Consider the following 12,895-nt stretch of genomic DNA (forward strand, 5'->3'; position numbering starts at 1 on the left):
ATGTATAAGCATAGCGCAATTTAAGGTAGCAGAGGAACTAAAATGCCATGTTTGTTTTCTTTCATTTCATCCTTTTTATTTTTTAGTGTTTTCTATTATCATAAAGTAATGATCTTTCATCCTGCCCATTAACAAAATAAATTTTTGTAGTCATACTTGAACAAATATATCAGAAGATATAAGATTTGTTTGATAAGATTTCTGTTTGATCATTTGGGCATCAAAATATTAGCTCAGTGAAGATTTATTTCCACTTTTCATTTATGCTTGTTGTTTAAACTTTGAAACAGATAAACTTTTTAATAGAAAAGGGATATTTGCAAAATGATGTGCTTAAATTTTATATGTCTAAAAGAAAATAATTTCCATTCTTCATTTGTACTTATTTTTAAAAATTTGAACTTTTGAGTGTTTAAGAAAAATTATAGTTCTGAAATAACCTGGTTGAATTTATATGGCTAATTTTCTTAAAATTAAGTTATATATCTAAACTGGTAGAATGAGGCTCCCAGCATTTCACTGAAAACCTCGAGCTTTGAAATTTAACTTACAGAAATTTCCTCTATCTGAAAGTGAAATTTTTTTTTTTTCTATTTAAGATTGTAAAAAAAGCCATGGTAAGTGTTTTAAGGTGATAAAATTATTCTGAGTTAAGACATCAGCATGAAGGCTGCTCTTAGCTTAGTTAAGGGAAATCTCTACTAGTTGATCATAGATAGATTATAACTGTCAGGTATTAAAGCTGTCTTCCTTTGACTTTTAGAGTATGACTTCAGTTTTCCAGCTGCGTAAAGCTGGACCTGGGAAGTCTCCTGCCAACTCATCAATGAGGTGCTTTGACACTAGCATCAGCGTTCTGAGCAGCTTTATTAATCCTGGAGAAAGTCCCATCCATCAATTAGGACTTAACAATGTGCTGATTAACGTTCAAAAGATTTGACACGTTATCCCTGATTTCTATCCTTTTTTTCTTTCTTTTTTCTTTTTTCTTTTGTGGTACGTGGGCCTCTCACCGCTGCGGCCTCTCCCGTTGCGGAGCACAGGCTCCGGACGCGCAGGCCCAGCGGACATGGCTCACGGGCCCAGCTGCTCTGCGGTGTGCGGGACCCTCCCGGACTGGGGCACGAACTTGCGTCCCCCGCATTGGCAGGTGGACCCCCAACCTATCCTTTTTAATGCTTGAAAACTGTCACATTAAGAAGAAGTAAGCTATAGAAATATAAACTTTCTCAAATACTGAAAAATAATTCTGAATTCAGATCAGAGAAGGTGTACCTAGGATAAGAAGGCATGCAGTCAGGCCACAAAGGGCACAGCTGAGGTGCAGTCAGCGTCACTTCAGTGGATAAATAGTGTCCTAAGTAGATGAGCAGACGTGGACCTCTTTTTAAGTAAAAATATGAGGAATTGAAGTATTCGCAATTTAATCCCGAAACTGGGATTTAGTTGAAAGTCTATTTTAAGATGTTTAACAATAGTATTTTGAATATCCAGGCTACAGTATTTTTCTATTTTCTCAGCAAGAGCAATGCTGAGAGTAAAAAGATGATCAGAGGGAAAATAAATACACACACACACACACACACACACACACACACACACACACACACACACTCGCTGTCTCTCTGAACTGTGCATATAACACCTCATCAATGTACCTGCCCTGACTTTGTAGTTTTGGGTTCCTTCAGCTTTTAATGGAACTTATAGGAAGAGACCCCACACCCACTAGTAACTACACATGTCACTCTTGAGGTGAATCTACGATGAAAACACAACAAGAACTAAAAGTAAACATTACTTTTTTTTAGTCCCATAGTAATATAAAGACAATAGAAAACTGAAATAATCTTTGTATCTCTTACGTTAATATGATGGTTGATATCAACCAGAAAGTTCTGGTAGGCTTCTGACGTATTGATAACTTAAGAATTTTTCTTTATCAGACCTGTTTTAATTATCATGACAATTGTTTTCATTATTATTTTAGCATGTCTGAGAACGTCCTTAAAAATAATATTAGGTCTTCCTCTTAAGTTGAATTACTTTTATTCTCACCTGGTCAGTCTTTGTTTTTCTTTTTATTTTACTTTTGATAGCAATGTAAAATCAGTTTTTAACTGTGATATTTTGTTAAGTTTTTGAAGAATCATGCTCATTTGTTCAGTGCTTTCCTTTTTAGGTCACTTGTCACTTGCCATGTGGTTTTGCACAGCATGTAATTCTCTGTTGGTCTGTTTCAGCCCCCTGTGGAGGCCAGTACACTGGATCCGAAGGGGTCGTCTTGTCACCCAACTACCCTCACAATTATACAGCTGGTCAGATCTGCCTCTATTCCATAACGGTACCAAAGGAATTTGGTAAGATTTTATTCTTATTTTTAATTCACTGTCATATCTCTTTCAGTGTTAATATTTCCATCATTTTATAAACAAATATCCCAGCTCTTGGTATAATAAAATAATATAAAAGAAGATGACTTAAAGTAACAGGTTTTCCAAACTTGTACAAGATCCACTACAATTCTTTTATCAGTGTGATATAAAATTCTTCAATTTCCTTCTCGGATTCTGATCCAGAATAATCAGAATAAATTTGCCTTTGTTCTTATTTTTGTTAGAAAAAAGCATTTCTCCTTTGGTTGTTTAGTGTGTAGAGGAGGGTTGCAGCCTCACATGTGAGCCAGGGGAGCACTGATCAGCCTGTGGGGTATTGGCACATATATTTGGTTATTGATTATGCTGGAAATCACTGGATCAGTGAACACACCTTTGAGGGACAGGAGATGTAAAAGCAGGCAGAGTCCTATCTGACCCCTCCAAACCTGCCATCCTGGTTTCCCTCCTAAACTTTGCTTCCAACCTGAGCCAGTTTTCTGGGACGGCTTCATTTCTAGAAGATCCTTCTCTGGTGGTTTCTTGGTGGTTTACTCAACACCGGATCGCCACATCTTCCCTCTCACTCTTGACCAGGAAAATATTTTTGTGTTGGATTCTTTTCTGGAGTCAGCCAGATAGTAGCTTTTATAATTTTATGGAATAGTTCCTTTTTCCCAACAGTAAAATTTAGAACCCAACATAGTCAAGGTTTTTTTCTATACACTCAAAATAGCAGCCATCCACTCATAGAAATAAAACAGATAAAAATTCTAAGGTTAGATTCTGTTTGAGGGAAAACATTTTAAAAGTACAATTATATGACAAGAAAGTTAATTTCTGCTTAAGAAACTTGCATATGGGAGACAAATGATTTCTATGAACTTCTGTTATATTAATCACAGGCTTCTTAAAATCAAATGAAAACCTCCCCCCAAGCACTGATTTTAGCATTTGCTATTTTAGATACGGGCTGTTCATGAACTGTGCGACGCAGCTTGCCTAGTTAGTCTCTTAAGCCAAATCGTTTAGCTTCTGCTTTCTGCCAGTTCTCAAGGTTGGTTAAGTTTCAGGCAAGGCTTTCCTCGTGTCCTCTTGCCATGATCAGAAGGGCATGTGCCTGGGACTTGGAGAGTGATGGGTGTGAACACGGAAACCAAGGCGGAGGCCGGGGACCAGCTTCCCAAAACGCAGAGAGTTGGGTCCTCTTTATGAGCAAATGGAAAATACCAACCTCATTTAAAAACTGAAAGACGGGGCTTCAGAATATTTATTTTGATATAAGAAGATGGACAGTAAAACTTAGAGTAAGTCCTAGACTTTCACTCTTTCTGCTGGACCAATGCCTCTACACTCCCTTATTTAGCCTCAGTTAATACATTTTTTCACCTAAATTCCCAACAACATTCCTCCAGTTATTGTCCCATGAATATTCCTTTTATTTTTATTCATGGATACTTGACAAAATATAATTATCACAATAGAATGTAGCAACCAGAGTTTATGATTTTAGTTTATTATAAAGTTTTATTGAGTCATCACAACACAATTATGACTTTTCAGCAGAAAAAAGTTACACTCCTATCCTAAATATTGATAATAATTTCCCAGTATGAAAGGTTTAATGGCATAAATTTATCATATTCTATCTGGGCAGAAAACTTTAGTCTGGAATAAAATAGTTATAAAGAATCTTTAATAAAAACCTATACTACCTTATCTATATTTTTTTCCCCTCTTACTCTTTTCTGAGAAGTGAATCGATCAGTTAACAATTAATTCAATGATTGTGATAAGTGCTAAGATGAGTAAAATACTTTTTGGGTGCCTGAGATGCCCGGCAAATATTATGGGATGGGGTGACTGTCCCTATTGTGGGAAGGGGCTTCTTACACAAGTTGCGAATGGGAAGTGTCATGGAAGACAGGTCATCAGATATCCTAATTTCCTCCCTATTTTCATGCAAAAGCATCACCAGAGTATCCTTTCTAAAACAAAATCTGATCATGAAAACACCTTGATAAACCTTTTCACTCACTCCTCTTGCCTCCAGAGCAAAATCCACGCGTTTCCTGGCCTTCGGGGCTGGGTGGCCTTGCTCCCCCGTCCCTGTCCCTCCCCCGCGCCCTTTATCCACTGAGTGTTAGCAAAGCAGAGGGTTCACCTGCCAAATACTGCTCCTTACGTTTGCTTGCTGAAATAACCCCTTGTGTCCCATTCTTACACAAAAAGGGTTTCCTTTCCCATCTGTTAAGCCTGTAGCTGGAATGCTGTCTCCCCCATGAAACATCATTGTCTCCACAGCTGGAAACCACCCCTCCCTCCCTACACCCGCCCACGCCTTTCGCCTGCACTTTCTCATCCCCTGTCTTCCAGCTGCGGGAATAGCCTTCCCTGACCAGCTATGGCCCTTGGCAGACGTCTGCTGGTTTGGACAATTGGGTTGAGAACAGTCATAGGTCAGAACTCAGGCCAAGCAGCTCTTCAAGGAAGACTCTTCCCCCACCCTGAGTTCAGGCCCCCCTTCCTTGCCGACCCCTACACTCTGGCTCTGTATGTGTTGTGGGAACTACCGCAGACCTTGGCACGTGATGTTCCGGGGACAAAGTTTCTGTTTTGATCAGCCCTTCATCCTTAGTGTCCACTCTAAAGCTTCTGCTTTCTAAACATTTCTTGAAAAGAAGGGAGGAATTATGTGTGTGAGATTCACTTTTCTCCTACAAACGAGACTCAAGCAAGATGAAGCCTGAATGTTGAGGTGGGGGGACAGTGGAGGGAGGGCCGTGCACGCAGGAGCCTCCCTCGTGGGATCCAGAAGAAAGGTCTGTCCCTCTTTCTAGCACCTGTGTTCAGAGCACTTCGGCCACTGGGAACTTCACCTCCCTCACATGCTTCCTTTAATTGTGCTTCTCTAGGAAATTATAAAATCTTAAAGTACTATATATATATGCATATATTATCTTACATATATGTGTAATATATTATACATGCATGTATACTGCACTGTATGTAATACATATATGTAATAGAATATATGCCACATATAATATATGATATGATAGAATGTAATACAATATAATATAAATACACACCAGCTGCTATAGTTAGATTTCCTCCATTTTGCCAACACATACGTTAATTCTTTCATGTATAACTGATACACACACCTCCATTTCTTGTTCAGAATGATTTAGAATGATTTTAGTTTAAACCTTACACATAGATAATTGTTGATCGTTGCTTGTAAATAGAGACTAAATCACAAGTTTTTCTAAATACTGTAAAGGCCCTGTATATTATCCATTTGAATACAAAACTGATTAAATTTGAAGTAGTAAAATATTTGCAATATTTTACTTGGAGGAAGTGTGTTCTTGAAATTTATGTAACCTGTAAGACATATAAACTGTAGAGTAAAACAAGTCAGAAATTGCTATAATACTATAATATGTTGCTGAATCGTGTATAAATTGTAGTGAGTTCATATGAATTTGGCAGTGTCATAATCATAGGTGAAGAATTTTAAATTCCCCAGCTAATTGCATGCTTTAAAAACCAACAGGTATCTTGATTCCATACCTACTCTTCACTGAACTAAATGTCATTAATTACTCTTAAAGAAATAGGACCACCCTATGGCTATTCTTCTACTATCCTAACATAGTATTACAAGAAAACAACAGTCTTCATTTAATGTTCAAACTGTACATGGAACAGTAATTTTATTCCTTTTATTAAGTACCAAAAGATCAAGAAGCAAAATAAAATTGTTTAAGCAACAGAAAACTTTTAGAAAGCAGAGAAAATAAGCTAATTTTTTTCCAGGATTCTTAGGATCATGATATTTTGGAGGTATCAATAAACAGTCTGATCACCATTTTCATTTCTTTCATTTAAAAAAAGCATTTTGTGCCGACCCACCCCCTCTATTTTCAGTGGTATTTGGGCAATTTGCCTATTTCCAGACAGCACTGAATGACCTGACAGAACTGTTTGATGGAGCGCACCCTCAGGCCAGACTTCTCAGCTCACTGTCTGGGTCTCATTCAGGTAAACTTTCAATGAATTTTGTCTTTAATTCTAGTTACACAGCCAGGGTAATTAATTTTAAACTCATCTATTTTTATTTTCATTTGTGAAGGAGAAATTTAATCATCTTTGAATTTGCTTGCTTGTTTAGTAAAATCTTATTTTCAATGTAAAATTTCAAATGTAATTTTATCCCACACATAAAATCACCTGTCTTTATCATTTTGCTTACTAAGATTGTGAAAAATATAATATCCATCTCAGTGAAAAATAAAAATATCCAAAAAAAGAGGTAATAAACTATCTTGTTATTTTACTTTCTATTCTAAGTGTCATAATCTTCCTGAAGATAAACACTATTGACATTTTGGTCTGACTCATTCCAGACTTTTAAATGCATACATGTGGAGATGCGCCACAGTCACACGTCTATAAAGGTGCAGATGTGTATACACATACACGCATTCACGTGTGCCCCTATATATGCATGTAAACATATGTGGGACTTCGTAAAACGTGGGATATTTTTCACCATTTAATTTTTATCCCATACATTCATTTACAATCACATGTAGAGGTCTTTCCCTATCAACAAATATGAATATACACCAAACACCATTTGCTGAATAATATTCAGATGAGTTAATGAAGGAGTTTATTTACCCCATCCCCTCAGGGATGTCACGGCCCTCGTTCGTAGCACTGCTACATTGTCATCATTTACCAACACAACATCAAGCCGTACTCCTGCGTCACAGCCTGTGATCAACCAAGGCTAAGATTCGGTTATTTCCAGTTTCTCAGTATCGCTAATCACAGGTCTTAAGACCTATGTCCTGTCAAGACCAATGCCCAATGATGTAATGTCCAGAAATACATCAGAAGATACACATTTAAAATACTGATACATCCTGACAAATTCACCTCTGAAAAGCTTAAGCGATTCACACGCCCCTCAGAGTACTCGAGACCATTCCTGCGCATTAAGAGCTGAAAAATACATTTCACAGGTTTGGTTTTTTTTTTTTTTTCTGAGTTCTTTATTTTTTTTAAATCAGCTTTGGATTCTGAGACATTTTCTTAATTCTGAGTAAAATCCTAGCAAGTAACTGTCAAAGTTGATTCTGAGTCAATGATTCACCCACTTCTGTTTCCCACATTATCAGCTAATTGGCCTGTATCAGTGCTTTCTTCAAAAGAAGCATAAGGGAGATCACAATGAAAACAACATCTTAATGGAATGTCAAGGCAAGAACAGAGTTTTTAAATCTTTGTAGAAACAATGTGTTTGGGTTCTCCACGCCAAAGCAAAGTTTTATGAAAGCTCAAAAAGTAAAAGTGCAATTCCAAGTTAATGATTACTTTCCCAAACATTGTCCACCACAGGCCGTACACTGGCTGAATGGATCCTGCGTGTTATCTCTGTCTGTTTTTCCCTCCAGGTGAAACGTTGCCTTTGGCCACGTCCAATCAGATCCTGCTCCGATTCAGCGCGAAGAGTGAGGCGCCTGCGCGGGGTTTCCACTTCGTCTATCAAGGTGAGTGTCTGCCACCTCCGCCCGGCTCCACACACTGTTTGTACCACTGGTTTCAGCACCAAAACATCTGAGTTGCACTTTTCTTAATATTTAAGAATTTGAGGGTATCCGTGTATTTAGAATGAAATTATTTAATAAAAATATTAAAGTTTTCTCTTTTGACAATTAAATGTGATACTTCTAAGACAAAGACACAATAACGCTTCGATTATCGGGCATGATGACGCAACAAGCATTGATTAGATTGCCTTAGTGTATAGCGCGGCACCATTTCCAAAGTGATTTCAAACGTATTATGATATTTCGCTTAACCTAGTTAAAATTAAGTAAAATATTTTGTAATCGATTTTAGTAACTGTCTTAATGAAATACACTTAAAATGCATGGTTCAATTTCAAATCTTACTGTTAGAACTAATTGTCAAGGAAATGTAACAAAACCAAACTAAACCCAGGATACCATCCATGATTCTATCCCTTGAAATACCTATTTTATTTTCCTTGTATTCTATTAACTTTAGGCCCTTTCACCCCTTTATAATTATTTTTGAATTTGGACCTTATTCAAAATGCTTGGGAGTGCACAAAGTTTCTGAACAATGCAGTGTTTTTTCCTGTTTCTAGTTCACCTTCAGTTTGCATATCCATTACATGAATTTGAAAAAACACCCTATGGGGCTTCCCTGGTGGCGCAGTGGTTGAGAGTCCGCCTGCCGATGCAGGGGACGCGGGTTCGTGCCCCGGTCCGGGAAGATCCCACATGCCGCGGAGCGGCTGGGCCCGTGAGCTGTGGCCGCTGGGCCTGCGCGTCCGGAGCCTGTGCTCCGCAGCGGGAGAGGCCACAGCAGTGAGAGGCCCACGTACAGCAAAAAAAAAAAAAAAAAAAAAAAAAACACCCTATGGACTGTCCATCCACTTTCAGAGACACAGAGCCTGACTCTGGATCTGACTTGCGATGACTGTACAGATGAGATGAGAAAGAGGTTGTCACCTTCAGCGATAAACTAAGAATACTTAGCTTTTCTAGGTCTCAGTTTTGCTGGAGGCTGGATAGATTACAGGCCTCTCTTGAACATTTTCTTCAGAAGTGGAGGAGAATCATTTCCTGGCAATGGTTTCTTTCCTTTAATAAAGACTCCGGAAAACATGCTTGACAACGTCATGTTTTTCATAAAATTATAGAAAGTAACAATCAGTCATATCATTCATAAATGATTTTTGATAATCACACTGTGAAATGTATGGCCTCAAAATATTTCACGATAAAAACCCTTCAGTGTTCGGCAATAAGATGATTTAAAAGTATGGAAAGAGTGAGAATGATGTTTGCTGGGCAGGTAGGAGGAAAAATATCTCTAATCTAGTTTAAGGAGCAATTGCTTGGGTGATGATGCTATTACATTAAAATGTGTTACATTGTTCTAATTAAACCTTTGTTAAAATATAAATAATGAAACCACTATTTTTTAAAATGAACTTTGTAGGAGAGGGTCCAGTTTAGGCAGCTCACCTCTCACCCACTTCTAATTTTCTTTAAATAAATTCTGTGTTACTTTGCAGAAGCAGATTCACAAACCAAAGTAAGTTGGCGTGACCTCTAAGGAAACTGGACCGATTGGTTTAAGTACATTTTTTGTCCTGGAAAAATTCAAGTTCCTGGCATTGTCTGCCTCAATCAGGGACTTCCTTTAATTTTTGATGCAGATTAGAAAATTGCTCAGATTATCAAATATCTGAAGCACATGACCCTATGTCTGTCCTGTTTGCACATGTTGTCTTCAGAAGTCATGGTTTTTAAAATTATATTTTTTGTTTTAAGGCAACATATTATCATTAAAATGTATAACATACATAAAAGTGAAAAGAAGAGGAAATCATTTATAGAAGGAATATATTTTCCTTGCACTTAAGAATATGTCTCTAACATAAATATATCTCCTTATCTTGCTTTGTTCCTACAGTGAGTTTATGCAAAAATGGATGTCTTTTTATCAAAGCCAAATCCTTCGGATCTAAAGAACTAGGGTCATGAATGCAATTTATAAATCACTCAGAAGCACCTGGGAAGGTTTTCAGTACATCTCAAAAGTTAAATTGAACATGGCCTTCTGAAAGATAGTAGTTTAGTGGAAGCCTAGAAATTATTTGAACTCTATTGTGTAAAAACTTTCTGAATAGTGCTTTTACATACCACATATGACTCCATTCCTCCATAAGTTATTAAAGCTGAAAATTGCACGGGGACTTTCTGACTTGCATGGCTATGGGCTGTGTAACTCTTGTTCACGGGCAGTTCTGTTGTAAAGAGCTGTTCAGACTGTGGTGAAGAATGAGTGCAGGTGTCAGGTACAAAACAACCCCTAGTACACGACCCAGGCAGCTCCTGCCCCTCCGTGTGATCCTGGTGAATAACACGGAGACGGTGGTGGTGAGGATATCGCTGCCCCTCGGATCTGGTGAAGAAATGGAAGTATAGAGGCTTGTGTTTACAAAGTATTGTAACTTTTATGTCTCTGCTGGGTTTTATTTGCTTGTTTGCTTTCCATGCTGCTTTGGAGTAGAAGGATACATTGAGAAGTGAGGGAGGTGAGAGGGTGCATGAGGACACATGGGCACCCAAGAAGGCCAACGGGGTGACCCTTCACACCACAGTGCGTCCTCCTGGAGCGAGAGGCCCTGTAATCATTCTCACAGTCACGTCTGGACACTGTAACATCTCCCTTGAACACTTAGGAGGAGTACAGTGCTTGCCTTTAAACATGAACGTGTTCAGAACGTTTCAGATTTCCTTTTATGCATTCAGGAGAACCCCCCCCATCCCCACTCGCTAGCACGCTGGAATTCCCTGAATGTCCATGGGGGGGGTTCCCTTAGCTGCCCCTCCTCTCCCTAAGCTCTGGGACCAAGAGAATGGCAGAGCCTGTGATCAGTAAACGTGGTTCTCCGGGTTTTAATGCTCTTTGTCACTCCATGGAAAATATACTACCCCTAATGTCAAGGTCCTCTAGGTCAGCGCAAACATAAAAATCAAATAGTCCTCAGAAACCCGCCTTGCTGGAGACTCACCTACTCTTTCTTTACAAGTTCAGCACTGTCTCTCCACACCCCTGGTGGGGGTCCCCTTTCCAACACTGTCCAGGGGAGCTGTCTCTAGGATGGTGGATAAAGTCGAGAATGGGAGCTTGGGTTCTCAGCGGGATGATAGCGGTGATTTTATTGCTACTCCTGGCTATTGTGGTCATTGCAGGCTGGCCTACCAACTAGTGGCCGCCAAGGACCACTGCCGTGACACCTGCCTGGGCTGGAGAAAAGGCCAGCATCCTCTTGGTACACGAAACCCGCTCTCATTAAAGTCCCTTTGATTCTATTCTGTGAAGTAGTTATGTTGCACTTAGAGACTTTTTCTGGCCCAAAATACACACCTTTTAATACTAGAATCAACCTTGTTAATGCTGGAATCAACACAAGAAGCAAGCTATGTGGCCAAAGAGACCGACAAAGGCAGAGCAAGTATTCTTTTCTCCTTTCGTGCTTCCTCTGAGGCACGTCCTCATTTATGAAAACTGTGTACGCAGCCCGCTGCCTCTCTGCTCTGTCTGTGCACACGACTGAATGTGTCTGTGTTAAACTTGCTGGTTGACAACGTCTCGTCAATATACTGCTATTTGTAATTGTCTTACATTTATGCCTGCTATTTCCACAGATAGTCTATTTTTCTTGTGTGTTTCAGTGTAGACTTCAACCCACCCTGTAGTTCCCTCAAAATAACTCGCTCACACCAAAATTAGTCAGCCGTGCAGGACTTACTGAGTATTTCAAGGGGAAAATGAAGCCGTGCTTTTATATCAACCCCCCCCCCCACTATGCACAACTTACAAATGCCACTTGGCCACGTCTCTGTCTTTCCAGGTCACATTTCTCATCTCCCAGCCTCACCTGACACAGCGCCCTGCCGCTAGCCTTCCAGCTGGCTCCCCCAGACTCAGCAGCTATCAGGGCTGTCCTCTGCCAGGGGTTCCCTAACAGAAACAGAGCTAGAGAGATGGAAATGCTGCTTCTAAGTTTGGGTAGGAGGAATTTACAGTGAGGTTTTCTTTGCTTGAGGTCCTTCCTAGGCTTGCAAATACATGTTTTGGTTGATTTTCCCCCAGGCCTCCCGTTTCCTCAGATGGCGTAAATTATACAGCTTAGGTGGTTTTCCACTTCTAAGAAACTCACATTTTGTTTCAAGAGCTTATAAAATGCATACTTTTTTACAAAGAAGGTTGAGCATAAAGTTTTATTCATAATTCAGTGATGTATGCTTGAATTCACCGAGTCGTAATGGCTTGTCAAATCAGATTTTTAAGCTATGGGAACAGAGTGATTTTCAGAAATAGACTATGTCCCTGTGTCTCTAAATGAAATAGGAAAAGCCTGCGTCACTTGGACAAGTTACTCTTGTCTGCATTCAGGTTTATTCTATTATCGCTGTCCCTTTTCACTCCACCTGCCCTAAAAGAGGTGCAGTAACAGAACTGCGTGTGCACACATCTGTAGCTTAGAGCATTTGTGGTGGTGTAAGATTCCATCACGTTGTGTTCCTCTTTCCCCCGTATTCACAATGCCGCCCGTTTTCAGTGTCATGAAAGTCCCAGAGAATACCACCCAGTCTCCGAACCAGCACGGTCCTCGGCCTGAGAAGCCGATCGCTGTGTTTATCACCCTCTGCTCCAGGCTGGCCCCATTCCCTGTCCACTTGGCGCTGGGCTGATTTCAGTTTTGCTTCACAATAGTGCAAAGCGTTTACTGAAAGATGGAGAATAATGGCTACTGGAATAGAATTTCTCTCTGATGTGGCCCGAAACCTCCAGGTGAGGGCAAGCTCCAGAGGACGGGCTGAAAGCGAGAAGCGCATCAGCCTGGATTAACTGCTGGAATTTTCCCCCAGATAGTACATGCAGTTCGGATGCCT

The 12,895-nt window shown here is 39.6% G+C and overlaps 1 protein-coding gene across 4 annotated transcripts in view; it reads left to right on the forward strand.

The window, feature by feature from the left end:
- CSMD1 (CUB and Sushi multiple domains 1) overlaps positions 1–12,895 on the forward strand; it is a 1,661,506-nt gene that overhangs the window by 1,477,670 nt on the left and 170,941 nt on the right. For all 4 annotated transcript variants that reach the window (XM_067022449.1, XM_067022447.1, XM_067022448.1 and 1 more), the window contains exons 31-33: positions 2,244–2,360; positions 6,312–6,425; positions 7,847–7,942. In XM_067022449.1, the coding sequence (XP_066878550.1) occupies positions 2,244–2,360; positions 6,312–6,425; positions 7,847–7,942 (327 nt within the window). The remainder of the gene's footprint in view (positions 1–2,243; positions 2,361–6,311; positions 6,426–7,846; positions 7,943–12,895) is intronic.

Source organism: Kogia breviceps, chromosome 20, assembly GCF_026419965.1.
Source record: "Kogia breviceps isolate mKogBre1 chromosome 20, mKogBre1 haplotype 1, whole genome shotgun sequence".
NCBI lineage: Eukaryota > Metazoa > Chordata > Mammalia > Artiodactyla > Physeteridae > Kogia > Kogia breviceps.